Here is a 16,101-nt window from a genome sequence, read left to right as displayed (position 1 = left end):
TAGAAGAAGATGAACTATACCTCACCCAGTCGTCCCAGTCCGAAAAAGAGAAAAGCTTCTTCGATTTTTGGGAAAGAGGCGATAATAAATGAAAATCGAGTTTTCTTCTTTTTCATCACGTGTGTGTGTGTGTATGGTATGCGTATAGAGGTTTCTCTCTCTCTCTCTCTGGAGCACTCTTTTTATATGTACAGTAGGTACTTTCTTGCTCTCCTTTCTCCTGCTCGTTGCTCTGGTACACTATACAGTTAGGTAGGTACCCGTACAACTCGCACATAAACTGTATGGCCTATAGCTTCGCACAGTTCTTTCGCCAAATTTCATCCCATTTGTTCCTATAGCAACAATATTATTATTCTTTGGCCCTGCTTTGCTCTGCAGAGGTACATACATTTTCTCTAACTCTCTCGCACATGTTTTCTGAGTCACAGGGCGCGAATCTCTCTTCGTTTTTTTTCCTCTCTCTCACAGAAGCAAGCATCCTGTAGTCGCGTTAGCGTATTTTCTATCCCCTCCCCTTTCTTCAGCGCGACGATATAATACACTTATCTAAAGTTTACCCCCGTTTAACGACTCTGTACCTCTACATACCATGCACTATAGTAAAACCTATATGGCTCCTTCTCCTAGTCTCTGCATCTTTCTCTGTCTCTTTTTCTCCATGTCTACTTACCTTTGTAACCTTAACTCTTATCTATGAGCAAGGCGATGAATTCTTTTCACCTTTTTGCTGTTTATGCTGTATACGTGACCTCGATTGCACTGTTTTTCAAGAATCAATTGGATTTTCTCTCCCCTTTTATTTTCTATGTAGTTCAATTCTTAAATTTATTTAGGTCTCTTTTTGATAAAAATATAGAATCTTGATTCAATAAGTAATTTGCTTATTAACAGCACAAAATATGTTTAGAATTCATCTCGTTGCCATAAAAAAAAGGTAACAATATGAAAACTGTATAGAGAACACAAAGGAGGGAACATTTTTGTTCAATGTTCACAACAATCATCATTTTCAAAAGAACTAGAGACAATGCTCTTCAAAGCTCAGAAAACTCAAACGTAGCTTTAGATCGAATGCTGAGTTGAAAATCACTAAAAAGTTGATAAAATTCCATATTTTAAGTAAAAGAAAAGAATATTTGAAGCAGTGTGAGAACTACCTTGAACCCTGCTCCTGCATGAAGGGGGAGGGGGGAGTTAAGTGGCGATCAAAATATAGAAATATGCAGCATTATAGCAATTGGATGAAGAAAGAATCCAATAATTCACTAACATTAGAACATTACAAAAACAACTTTTGGGGTTAAACGTTGCTCGACGATACTTCTGAAAACTGAATGAGCACCCATTAAGTAGGAGAAAAATGGGTCAGGCAGGTTTTTTGATTAAAGGGATGGGTGGTTCATCAAAACTTGAAAAAATTTAATGAAATGCATTTTTGCCTAAAAGTGCAAATTGGAGGAGTTACAAGCAGATTTTGAAAAAAAAATGATAACAATTTGGAAAATGACCAAGAAAATGGATGGTAAGTTGATTAGGAACAACTTCTCAGTTCTCTTATGAAGACTTTTCACTTTAAGCTGAATTTAAAAGGTTACTGCCCCCCCCCCAAAAAAAAGTTGATAATTGTCAAAGAATCACAAGTCCATAAAAATTGTAATTACTTCATAAATTTCTATTTTTGCTTTTATTGCTTTTTCAAATTTTGTCTTTCTAAATGAGCACTGAAACAGACGATCTCAATACTCATATCTAATTAGGTAAAATTCTCTCCTCATTTAACCGATACTTTTTACACTCATTTTCCAGTATAACCTTACTCAAGGATGCAATTCTACCACAACGACACTTCACACACACACCGAACCAAAAACGGAAAACGCCTTTTACAAAACGGAAGAGAAAATCTTATGTAAAATTACCGCAAATTCGAACGTCGTTCTGCGAGCTCTTCGATTAAAAAGGGTTCGCGAACTGAGAAACAAAGGAACACGGAATCTTGAACGTTCTCCCATACGGCTACACCGCAGTGAAACAATTACATAATTTCGATGCAATTTGCATAGCGCCGGGAGCACCTCCGTTATACCTACATTACGACGTAAGGAAGCGATACAGTCTCCGGTCTCGGCGCTGTATATTTTGGCTAAAGTTCGCCTAAAATCCCCAGACTACATGTACTAAATACTTAACCAATTTAAACTTTCCAGTCGTCGGAGTACTCAGTGGATGGCATGGCAGGGGCACTATGTGATGTTTTATCGAAAATGGGGAATTTTATCAACCTACCACACGACAACGACGCCAGTCTGCCATCCAGTTGTGCAAAAACAACTATACGACGCTCTAAGAGCACGCCATCGGGTTATATTACTTTGACGACGACGACATCGTATAGTCGTCGTATACACTTAATATCAACGCCACTTCGTTGACAATTATTTACAGATAATAAATTCTAATGACTACATAGTCAAACTACACTCTCGAACATTTTTCTATGAAAGCTATTATTTTGCTTTTGTATACATATACTGCATGGTACTATTTTATATTGCACCATGGATCACCATCCATAGTACTCGTATATATAGTACACACACATCACATGTACCCAAGATATCTGCTATATAATTCGCCATTCAATTCACAGAAAAGAAAAACTATGAGCTAGAGCAGCACACACAGTACACTACCAACAACAACAACAACAACGTGTATATACGCGTTTAACGAACTGTCGTGAGAGGGTGAATTTTGTAAACTTGCCAACCACAATAATAAAGTGTATGCTATTGTAAACGCACCACACATTCGCACCCCTACTCCACACTTGATCGTTGAGGCACCAGCACCACACATACGAGAAAACTAGATGTACACCCAGAGTACGAGTGAACGACTCTCACTCGGGCATACGAGTATATAGACTAGCACAAGGGATGAGGGATGAAGTTTATGTACGAGTAAAAGCTTTTTCTCCTTTATACCCTTTAATAATGGCTGTTTAGAACTTTCAAAACAAATAGCCGGAATTCGACTTCAATATTAATGCCATATACTATACGAAAATCCGCGTCGCCTAACTCTCTTCTCACCTCACAGGGGAACATACCACACTGCTCTTGTCAACTAAAGCGCACAGCACCGAGAACTTATTTTCCGCAAGAATTTTCTAGACGACCATCTTATATACTTACTCATCGTCATTCTCATTACGATAGCCATTCTTTAAAGCTATATACCCACTATCCAGATTAGCTACCTGCAAAGGTACACACTACATACCCGAGATGCCTGTGTGCTATGTTACAAAAGCGTCTTAAGATTAATATTTAAACATGCCTTTACTTTATAACCGAAAACTTTGACCTGCTAAACTTGTTAAGGCGATTAACGTCATCCTACTCGAAATTCAACCTTATCTAAACGTTATAGGTATACCTACTCCTACTAAACTGATATCGTGTATCTTATTTAAATGAAAACTTCATCTCTATCAGTCCCAAAGGCAGCTTTGTAAGGTTAATTGACCTTCCAACCCTTGGGCTTTTCGACAAATTTTACTAGCACGTAGTTATACTCTCCAAAGTATTCCTAAATCATTTCCATAACATTTAAATTTATTATATTATGTAACAGGGTAGTAGCATTTTCAAGAGGGGAAAGCTATACACTCAATGAGAGCAGTTTCATTTTAAAATACGGTGTTATGCGTTTCAACAATCAATGTTTATTTGATAACCCTTTGATATTCAATTAAAATTACTGTTATACAGATTTTATGACATAAAAATTCCTTTGGTGAGTTTTTGTAATCATTGTTTATTCTTACTCTAAAAATTTAAAAGTTGTAGGAGCTCATAAATTGATAAATTTAATGAAATTTTTAGCAAATCAAAAATTTTTGAGCTCCAAAAACTTACTAAATTTTAGAGAAGGTAGGTACAGGAAAAAAAGATCAATTTCCGCAATTATTTTTTTCATTCCAATTTTTTGAAATTAAAAATCATTTGTAGGTACACCCCGCAAGTTTGACATAACGAAGAGTTCACAACCAGTTTAATTAGTTATAATCAAGTTTATGTTATGTGAAAACTGGTTAGACTGGTTTGAATGTTGCATTTACATTGCCTACAATGAGTTCAAAACCAGTTTGACCAGTTATAATCAAGTTTATGTTACTTGAAAATCCCTTCGACTGGTTTGAATGTTGCATTTACATTGCCTACAATGAGTTCAAAACCAGTTTGACCAGTTATAATCAAGTTTATGTTACTTGAAAATCCCTTCGACTGGTTTGAATGTTGCATTTACATTACCTACAATGAGTTCAAAACCAGTTTGACCAGTTATAATCAAGTTTACATTACTTGAAAGCCCATTAGACTGATTTGAATCTTCCCAAGTAGCACAATCTGTCAACCTTATTGACGGACAAATTTAGCAAAAATAAATCGTTAGTGTATAGCCAGATATTTTGCATTTTATGCAAAATGAACAACATTCAATATTCACTAAACAATCTGAAATTTAGTGTTTTCGATTAGGTACCTTTCGATAATACATCGATTTCTGTTTGAAGTAGATATTATTGAGCACAGTGTTGTCATAGCGTTATTCATAACGTAACGAAAAAACGAAAAAACGGAAAAAACCGGGATTTTTTCCGTTATAATAACGTAACGATAAACGAAAACGAAATTTGTTGCAGAAGAAACCGTAACGAAATTATAACGTTACAAAAAATTTTAATGCTATAACGAAACGGAAAACGAAAAAAATTCCGTTATTTTTTCGTTTTTTTCCCGTTTTTTTTCGCTTTTTTCTTCAATTTTTTGGGAAAAATGATTAAAAAATGATTAATCAATAAAAAATTGAAAAAGTTAACTTTTTCAATTTTCAAACAGTCAAACTATTTGAAAATTGAAAAATACTGTACTTGAAAATGAAATTGATGTAAAAATTTAATTTATTAGCAGAAAAATACACATGTATCGAAAAATCAAGGTGTCTGACAGGTCCTATACTGGCCCCATTAGTCACTGAACTCCTACTTTTTTTTCAATAGGTAAGACTTTTTTTCAAATTTTAAATTTTTCCCCCTTTTAACGGAATTTCGAACAAACTTTGTAGAAAAGGGCTCATTTTTGACTTTTTTAGATTTTGAATCACACATAAACGAGAGCTTTTGCCATCGCTTCGCTCCCGCTATTTAGGCACACTTTAGGTATACTGACCAACCTTGTACTTTTTTCAGTTTTTTTCAGAGAAACCCCCCATTTGCGCATTTTTGTGCTATAACGAAAAACGAAACGAAATAACGAAATAACGGAAAAACAAAATGATGTAATAACGTTAAACGAAAAACATAACGTAACGGAATCATCTGTGCAACGAAATAACGGAAAAATAACGTAACGAAAAATTTTACAAATCTGAAACGAAACGATATAACGTAACGAAAAAAAAATTTTGTTATGACAACACTGATTGAGCAGTAATAGGAGATTTATTGAAGTGAATTTCTTTTCAATTTCACATAAGGTGAATTTTCAACTTGATCCATTGAAAATCTTCATCAAAAAGTTTGTGATTTTCTATCTACTGCTACTGTATCAAAAGTGGGCTTTGAAGAATAATTGATGAGAAATCTATGTCAAAAAACTTGGATTTAATTTTGATTTCATATCAGAGGAATTTTTGATTCAATCTATTGAAAACCGTTATCAAAACGTTTGCAATTCTCTGTCTATTACATCTAAAGCGAGCTTTCAAAAATATCAACAAAAAATCTGTTCCAAAAAACTTACAATTTTGTTTCGATTTTTGCATTAGATGAATTTTCAACTGAATCTTTCAAATCTTCATCAAAACGGTTGCAATTTTCCATCTATTATATTGAAAGCAAGCTTTCAAAAATATAGACGGAAAATCTGTGTTGAAAAACTTATGATTTCATTTCGATTTCACATCAGATGAATTTTTGACTTGATCTTTAAAAAATCTTCATCAAAACGTTTGTGATTTTTCATCTATTACAATATAACAAAAGCGAGCTTTCAATGATATCCACACAAAATCTGCCAAAAAACATACAGTTTTCTTATGATTTCATATGAGTGAAGTAAAACTTAAGACAACATCAACATATTGTCATCATAAAAAAGAATCAGTTCAGTACTCTTAGATAAAGTATTACACATTTTTTCATATAATGATCTCACTGCAAAGTTTTGAATTACTACAGACTTTCCATCAGTACATCTTCTAAAAAGTTGCTGTGTGGATGATGCTGTCAGCTCAAACAGATATCATCTTCAAGATGATTATTTTTGATGAAATTCCATTTTAAAAATTTTATAATTTTAATAAATACCTAATGACTGAGAAATAATTGACACCATGATGTGAAATAATTGAAAGATTATCAAAAAAATTGGCAAAAATCAAATTTGATAAAACCGTAGAGCAAGTTCCTCCCTAAATCAAATGCATTTTATAATTTTCTAGATTGATATCTCAACATTTTATCGATACAATATCTTCAACAATAGATTGTCGATATTGATTATTATGTCAATTTATTGATCGAGAAATATTCTACTTAGGGAGGAACTTTCTCTACAGTTGACTGAATTCAATTTTTTGCGGATTTTTTATTTCGATAATCTGCTGACTGCGTTGCTCAGGCAAGTTTACATTACTTGAAACCCCATTAGGCCTAGACTGGTTTGAATGTTGCATTTACATTACCTACAATGAGTTCAAAACCAGTTTGACCAGTTATAATCAAGTTTATGTTGCTTGAAAACCCGTTAGACTGGTTTGGATAAGGCGTTTACATTACTGTAAAACCAGTTTAAACCCGGTTTGAAACATGTCTAGCCAGCTTAAGCTACTTAATAAACCAGTCACATTAGTAAACGCTTCCGATTGTGGATATTGTGATAAATCATTTCATTACACACTCCTTTCGCAACATCAAATGTTGAATATTTTAATTCTGGTAAGTAGGTACTCGACTTGGCTAGTTTCCTGTACCAAATAAACCACCCCTAAAATATCCGTTTGATATTCCAGCAACGTAATTCGAAGCAAATCATTCGCACAGGCATTCACACCCATAAGCAGTATAAGCACATATAAGATCATCAACCACGGAAACAAACCATACAGAGCGGAGAAAAATGAGACGAGATTATACAAGAGCTTTTTCACAGCACAAAAGCGAAAAGTGCCTCATTGGAAGTCACCAGATTCCCATGGGTGACATCTATACATAGCGGCTAGTATGGTTACACCTCTCACTCTGCACTCTGCGTGTAAAAACGTAACAACACACACAGAGACCATACTCCAGGGAATCGTTAACTAACGCAATGGAATGACGTGTTTCCCAACTAAAACACATTACATTCGCTTTTTCACCAACAGTTCGCCGGCGTCGTCGTCGCTCGTCGTTTATACGTATACTCGACTAAGTTCGAAAATATTATCAAATAAAAACCGTCGCACGCAGCAAAAAAGGCCCAGATAGTGCGAGAAACAGAGAAGTACGCAATCTGTAAATTTCGTTTATACAAAACACACCGCCGCCGCCTTTGCTTCGGTCTCTCTGGTCGACCCCACTTACTCTTTTGTGTATGTATTAAGTAAACTACTACTACTACTGGCGATACAGAGTGAATGGCGAATAAATAACACCTTGTTAAATCCACCCCTTCGGCGCTTTCGTGACAACAATGCGGGCATTTATTAAACCACTTTCTAGGGGGCTATTTTGGTTTTTCTAATTTACCGAAAAACCTTCCCTTATCAACTCGTACCAGTCTTATACCATCGAATGAGTTTTCCAAAAGCTGCCATCGTCGTAGCACCTATAGAGAAGATAAAAAAAACTTCTGTGGGCTAGACTCGTCGTACACGAGTCTATGGTATTCCTTTCGAATGCTGACAACTGTACAGCAACAATTCTCATTCCATTAACGAATCAACGCATTCGGTTAATTGGAGATTTGTCGGTAGGCGGTCTCCTTTCACGTAATTCATTCGTTAAAATACGCAAACAATTAAAATTAATTCCCCTCCCAGATACTCACAGTGTTCACGCTGCAAATCCTGCGTACGATTTAATTAGGGTAGCCATTTTTTTCTCGTTCTCCCGAGTGCACAAGTTCTTCGTATGCTGAGCAGATTCGCAGTTTCGGGTGACAAACTTCTCCGTTTTCATTTTGCAAGTCTCGTCACCGCAACGAATTCGTCTTTTTTCAGAAGGGGATCGCGATGTGGCGCTGGTGTGCGATTTCCAATACAAAAATTGATTACGCACAGTACACATCGTTAGCGTTCGTTTGGTATGAAAAGAAGTCGAAATGGGAAAAAAACCTCCATCTCGCGTTTTCCGCATACAAATTACAGAGAGAGCATTCGTCGACCCCGCAAATGCTAGCCCGTTAATTAGTAATCGAGAAAACGTGTTTCGTTTACCCAAGCCTGACCTACTATTTCATCATGGCGTGTAATAGTATATTACTATACAAGAGTCGAACTGGAATCATTACGTATTGAGTGCATCTGATTGCTGAACGAGCGAAGCGAGTGAAGCAAATGCACGAGATACGTAAAATTCCAGTTCGATTCTTGCATTGTAAGATATTTTTCATAATTAATGCAATGAAACAAACCGATTTACGTAAATAATTAACAAAATACTTGATTGCTTTTCTCCTTACCTAGGGAAGGAGAAAAGCAACCAGGGAAGAAAAAAGTACGGTTGCTTTTTTCCTTCCCTTGGGTGTTTTTTTTTCACCAATCGTTGCGCGTTAAAACGTAAACAAGTTGGGAAAAACTACGTTCAACCATATTGGTATGTTTCTTTCAATGCTGGTTTGAACTCGTTCGTAATTCTAGCGTTTCTCAACATTTATCGAGTGTGTTATACCGACGTTTCATTGCATGTATTATGAAAAATTTATTACCGCAAAGCTGCTGCTGTGTAACGCGACGCAATTTTTTCTCTCTTTTTTTCCTCTCTCCTACGCCATCTTTCACCCTTGGTATTCCCTGTACAAATACGCAAGATGGTCTACGCCATTCCGATCTGGTAAAATAATCACAGTTGGGAAAACTGCGACGAGGGATTTAGCCGCGCATATTGTATCAGATCTTAAACTCACGGGTCACCGACACGTACATAGTCACCCCTCGCTTCGGGCACAACCCTATTTTTTTTCTGGTCCATCATCGTCACTTTGGTTCGTTCCTTTTCTTACGTGTAATCATTTACACTAAGGATTAACGTCGAGGCGCGTACAATTCTGATATGAGTCATATACGAGTGCACCTTCCTTCATCATGTATAATCTCGTAGGACAAAAGGATGAAAAACACTACTGCAGGGGATCCGTTCTCTATACTTCTCCTTGTATGTACATTTACTGATCAATTAAATTCCTTCAATCCGACACGCCAATTTAAGGCCCTTTTTTCTCGCGCGAATTAAAAAAGGAAAAAAAACAACACCGATGTTACTTTCGCTCGTTTAACGTCACTCGGTACGAAAAAATATAAAATGCTAGGGCTACTGGATTCCTAAATCTGTATCTGGTAATCCGTGCCATTCGTCTGAGAATTTTTCAACGTATCGGCTTAACACGCCTAATACTTGCAACAAAATGATGAAGAGTAATTTTTCATCGTGGCGAGGTTCAAATATAAAAAGTTATTAAATCGAGGATTTTAGTGTTTTTTTTTGTTCTGGTTTGTTATAAATTGTTGAGAGATTTTTCGACGTCCGTGTTAAGCCTGCTTTATTCCGGCAACCATTTCGCAAAAAGAAAAAGTTATGATTTTTTTTGGGTCGAGATTTTAACTCTAAGAGCATTCATTACGCAGGATTTGATGAAATTTTTCGCGACCTGAGAGTATAACTCCAAATGATTTATATCCAGGTTTACTCATCAACGTTTACGATAATCATTTTTTTCAGTTAATTTTCGCTGTTAGCGAGATTTACAAAATTCGAGTTCATTCGTCGAACGAGTGAAATTTTTAAGCTCCTGTAACTTTTAAATTCGTTCGTTCTTCTCACCCAATCGATAAATCAACAGCTCATCCTTCGTATAGTACGTAGACGTACTACGTAGATAAATATGGAACCAATCGTAAACACTCGAACCCTTTATACAATATATCGAAATCAATCATCCGACGAGTACATAAATGGAAAAACTATATCGAAACGTAAGTCATATCTTGACATTTTCTTCATACGCATATCCATACACCTCACCTGCCACCATCGAACGAATCTTCAAAGAAATGAAACCATATACGCGAACGCCTTCTCTCCTCATATACTAACGTACCACAACATGCTTTCCTACCATAACTGCTACATCTATACATACTCGTAGTGTACCTATACTCTTTCACACATACACACTCCAAAAACTAATACTTTAAACACAAAACTTATCTGCATATAAATAGGAAATGTTTTCAAAAGCTTATAATATGCTATAGGTAGGTATATAGGTAAGGTACCTACGAATCCATATTATACGGTGCTCCAAACTCATACACATACGCAAGATGTGAACCCGATGCTCGATTCTATAAAATTGAAATTCCGCAAAACCTTTGAACCGTAATACGACTCAAGGTAGATTGCTATCACGATAATACACACACACAACCTACGATACATATAAGTAATCGAGAGCAGGTCGACACAAAAATGAGAAAAAACCACCCCCTCTTGTTTACATTGTGCACCGTAGATGTGCTTATGATAGACTTACCTATACACGTTGAGTAAATAAGGAAATGATTTCGAAAATAATTCGCATTGAAATGACAATTTTTGATATTTTTCATATCACTCGACAGTTTTTTATAATTTGAAATGTCTGATTCCCGTTTTCAAAAAACCTGCACTTCCTTCATTCATTTCTTACAAATGTAAAATATTAAAATTCAGTAGGTACATAAAATGGGCAAAAAGTAAGTCCCATTAACTACTTACATTATGTTTCTAGTTCAATTTAAATTCATTTTCGCTGAGCTCAAAAATTTTGAGTACTACAGAAGTTTCATCACAACAATAGAAACCGGTTTACTGGTTGACCGACTTGATGATCGAGATGGGGTTATTTGTTTTAAACCATGAAACCAGTTTCAGCACTTTTAAAATGGAGAAATCTGATGTGAATTTCCATTTTCATTTTAAAAAATGAGAATGATGATGAACAAACCAGTTTTTCAACTGCACATTACCACAAAACCAGTTTCAGTGGGTTGCAATTGAAAAGTATGCAGATTTAGATTATAAAAGGAAATCATCATGGAGAAATCTGATGACAATTTCCATTAAAAAAAAATGAGAATGATAATGAACAAACCGGTTTTCCAACTGCACATTGCCATAAAACCAGTTCCAGAGGGTTCCAATTGAAAGTGATACAGATTGAGATCAATGAAAGAAATCATCCTGGAATTTTTCAAGACCAACTTATCTTTAAATTCTTCAAGTTTACACCACTCAAAAGTTGAATGAACCAGTTTCATGGCCAAAAATAATCACAGAACCAGGTTCAAAAATAATAATACTTATCAAAAGGTTTCCCAATTTCTATCAAGGAAATTGCCAGAAATCCGTGATTCAACCAGGTAAATGTAGGATTCTGAGGTAGAAAACCGGCTTGGTAACTGAATGAAACCATCAAACTGGTTTCAGGAGGCGAATAAAATGTCGAAGTGAATGTGCGGCTGAGTAAGTACATTGGAACCAGTTTGGTCATTGAATAGGTACAAAAGGAAAACTAAAAAATGTGAGATTGTGATTGTATTAACCGGTTCAGTGGTTTGATACAACCATAAAACCGGTTTTAGAAATTCTGGTCATAAAATGTATTTCAAATTCAGTCTACAAAATCATCTGCAACCCACAAGATAATCAAGTCAATCAGTAACCGGATATGCAAACTGGTTTTGTCATCAAACACAACCATGAAACCGGTTTCAACAACTTTGAAATCAGAACCTTTCCAAATTCAATTTACACAAGTGTCAGTAAACTTTGATATAGACAATTTGAATATGAGATCTCAAGTGTACAAACTGGTTTAAAGACCAAATATGTATATGCAACCACAAAACTAGTTTCAGCAGTTCTGATGTCAAAGTTCACTCCTAATTCTGTGCACAAAATCTTCAACATCCCACAACTCAATCAAGTGAAAATGTGTAACTACATTTTGAAACTTGTTTTGTCACTGAACATAACCATGAAACTGGTTTCATAAATTCTGATGCAGAAATGTACTTCTGAATATCTTGTGAATAATCAGTTTTGAAACATTCAAATCCACCAAGAAGTGTGATCAGACACCTGATGAACTATGCTACAAATGAACCAGTTTCTTGGTTTGGTATAACCACAAAACTGGTTTCGGGGGGTTAGAATAGTTCAATTCTTCAGAACCAGGCTAGAAATGTAGGTATTTCAAATTCCAAAGATCACTTGGTCACTTTGATGCACAATGAATGAATAAATGAACCGGTTTCATGGTTGTATACAATCACAAACTGGTTTCAGTGGTTCTGAAATCAAATCATTTTTCTTGATTTCAGATTCTAAAATCATCTGTAACATGAAAATCACTTATCCTGATCTTATGAATAAATAAACCACTGAACCGGTTTCTTGGTTGGTAATGATCACCAAACCGGTTTTAATAATTAAAAAACAACCTTGATTTTTTTTTCATTCAAGATTCCTGAAATTTCGTACAACTTTTTAAAAAAATGTCCAGAAATTCAAGATTTTCAAAGATGACATCAACTGGTTTCATGGTTAAAATTGGTTACAAAATTGAATCCTCTAGCCGAAGAGTTAAAGAATTCGTCCAAGGAAGTTCATTACAAAGAAACACGATTTGTTGTGAACATTTGAAAAGCAGTTGAACACGTTCAAGATCAGATACAAAACTAATCAAAAGGCTTCGAATAGATGAACAAATTGGTTTGAAACAACCACAAGACCGGTTTCCAAAGTTCAAAGTTGAAAATGTGCAATTATCAGCTGTGAAAACTACAATAAAACAAAGTCAAACAACACCTGAAAGATGAAACTCAACATCGAAGCAGTGGGAATAGGAACGTCAAATATCACACTACAAAATTCAAACCTACATTTGATTTTTTCCAACCACAATTTTCACCCCTAATCCTCACCATAATCATATTCTATCATTACAGTTCGATAAGGAAGTGCTAAACTGGTCGAATTTATTGATATTGCCACTCCGTAAAAAACTCTCCATTTCAAGACAACTGCAATATAAAAATAGCAACGAATATCATAATTTCGTTACACAAATCCACTCCAGTTGAAAATGATCTCCAGGAAAATGTTTATTTCAAACGAGGGACATATTTTTCAACACGAAATGCACCGTTTTTCGACACACAAACATATCCTGCATGATACTTCCTTTACTATTTTACTCAATAATATCCTCAGGCTTACCGGAATTACGACTAAAAAATAATATTTTCACGGTATAATGCGATATAGGCAATCTTTTTTTTTCCCCGCTCTTAAAATTTTACAACTCAAAAGAGCACCCGCGAGAATTCGATCGCAAAATGTTATTCGCGTATATAGCTTCATTTTCTCATACTTGCCCAACGTAAGCCAAAATACCATCGGCACTTTTCAACCACACGATTTGCCCCGTTTGTCCGGATGCACAAAACTGCCAGGGCTGGGAAGTGGGAAATCCAAAAATCTCGTTATACGTTTTCCACCGACTCGATTAACTTATACACCCTACCCATCAAAAGGATATAATTAAGAAGGAACTTTCGTTGTATAATTAAACTATACCGTCGTTGGAGCCTCCTGCTTCGCGATTATACCAAAATCCCAACCATACGAAAAAATTCCTCGAACCGTTTAAAATATGGAATGAATTTCAAACAATATATACCTAATTTGATCATTTGGCAAAAATTTCCTCTCTTTTTGCTGTTGGTAGTGTAAAAAGGAAAACCGACATTGAGAAGTTTCAGAAATTACGTTTTCAACTTTATCCAATATAAAAGAGAGGAAATTTTTGCTGAAATAATGAACGCAAATTATTCCACAGTTGAATCTACTTTATACATACTATATTATGTTACTGGTTTCCTTATTTTTTCCTCCAGCTTTTCCTCAATTTATTTGATTTCGTGTTTTCTTTTTTCTCTCTTTCTCTTTCTTTCTCTTTCAGTTATATCGAAAACTTTCTTTCTCGCTCTGTTTTTGACGCCATTCTAGCCATTTTCTCTCGATGTTCGCAACTTCTCTCCGCTATATATTTTCGTGTTTGCATTTTCCTTCTTCGCGGGCAAATATTTTAATACAGAGGCATCAAAGCTCGCAGCAATATCACAATAGAGAACACTTGAAGAATTATACCACGCAAGCACATGATTGTGTGATTCTTATATACGTACACGATGGCAGCAAAGGTATCTATAGCACTACTTTAGAGAACAGTGTGCCTATAACTCGGGTATTCTTCGATATAATGATAGTGATAAAATTAAATACCTCTTTCATATATTTACGTATTTATCTAGTTTCGAGTACTTAATCGATAGGTTGGAGGAATACAAATAGGTACCTATGGTAAATTAAACGCTACATAAATCGACGAAAATTACCTACCCAACTACATAAAGATCTCGATTATAATTTATGCAAATTAAACGCACACACACAGAAAAGCAGAAGAACCTTTACAAGGTACGAGTATTTCGAACCAGCACATAAATACGAGATTCTCTCATCGTTTATTAGCATACTTTATCGTATTCGTTTCTAGCAATAGTGAATTCTTGTGTAAATACGTAATTCTTCTTAGCGTATGACTAAGATGAGAATAAAATACCTACAAGAAAAAGATGTAAAAAGCTACTCACCCCTGGTGTCGTTGCTTCCGGTCCAAACGGGTATCGAGTCCATTCCAAAGTTGCCTCGGTTGCCGTATCCAACAGTACCACTGCAATGAGAAACCACAACAACGTAACGAATTAAAAAGATGAAAGGAGAGAAAAAAAAAGAACTTTGATCATCTTCATCAGGAAAAAATAAACATTAGCCGGGTGGGTGGCAAACTCGAAAAATAAATTAAGCCGCCGCCGCACCGCCACCGTAATAAATTTCGCGCTATACGGCGACGCAGCTCGACCAACCAACCGATAATAAATCACTTATTATTACACGTTATTATTCACGAAACTCTTCGCGATACAGAAATACTCTTTGTATAAACCGGTTACCTACCATTTACCCTATTGCTTGAGTGCCCCGTGTGTACGATGCTCTGCTCTGTGTACGCACGTATCTTTTTTTTCTTTTAGACTTCTTTTATGTACCGGCTAACTTGACCAATACGTTGATGGTATTCGCCGAAGGGGGGCTGCAACGTACAGCATCCCTGTATTTTTCTTTCATATAATTGAGAGATCTTAAATCGTGAGAAAATTTGGTCTATACTGTCGTCATTAAAGAGGATCTAATAAGGTAAGTATCAAAACTTGGAAAAAATAAAACTAGGATTGATAATCATTACTGAATTTTTGTTTCAAATTTTTGAAATCCTAAATATAGCCAAATGATTCGGTTTGGGAAAAAAAGGGCTGAAATTAGATATCTGCCCAATTTTTTGCCCTAGCCAATCTTTTGATACGTCGTCGAAACACATTTCAAACAGAATGATTAAGCAAGGCACATAAACATACTAAACCGAATAAAGGGTTCTTACAGCTAATAGCTCTCGATATAATGTGAAAAGAAATAGCGACAGAGATAGAAAGATTGGGTATAGAGAAAAAAAGTATACAGGAAAGTTATACATATGTATAGCAGGAAAACTTAGCTGTTTTTATGTACTTTTCATCTCGAAACCCCTAACGCTAAAATAGCAATAATTAGTTTTGTTGAAATGGTCAAGAAAATTTGGCCGGCGGCTCCTCGGTTGGTGTGCTTGGTAAACGATACATCGTTGGATACAGCTCACCTTAAAGAATCGCTTCGGGTTAATTTTT

The 16,101-nt window shown here is 35.5% G+C and overlaps 1 protein-coding gene across 14 annotated transcripts in view; it reads right to left on the bottom strand.

The window, feature by feature from the left end:
• Positions 1–16,101, bottom strand: part of Eph (Eph receptor tyrosine kinase) — a 395,699-nt gene that overhangs the window by 97,573 nt on the left and 282,025 nt on the right. For all 14 annotated transcript variants that reach the window (XM_065365324.1, XM_065365329.1, XM_065365327.1 and 11 more), the window contains exon 3: positions 14,974–15,053. In XM_065365324.1, coding sequence (XP_065221396.1) covers positions 14,974–15,053 — 80 coding nt within the window. The remainder of the gene's footprint in view (positions 1–14,973; positions 15,054–16,101) is intronic.

Source organism: Planococcus citri, chromosome 5, assembly GCF_950023065.1.
Source record: "Planococcus citri chromosome 5, ihPlaCitr1.1, whole genome shotgun sequence".
In the NCBI taxonomy this organism is placed as follows: domain Eukaryota; kingdom Metazoa; phylum Arthropoda; class Insecta; order Hemiptera; family Pseudococcidae; genus Planococcus; species Planococcus citri.
Note: the sequence above shows the minus strand (reverse complement) of the source record. Positions and strands in the feature narration are given on the sequence as shown.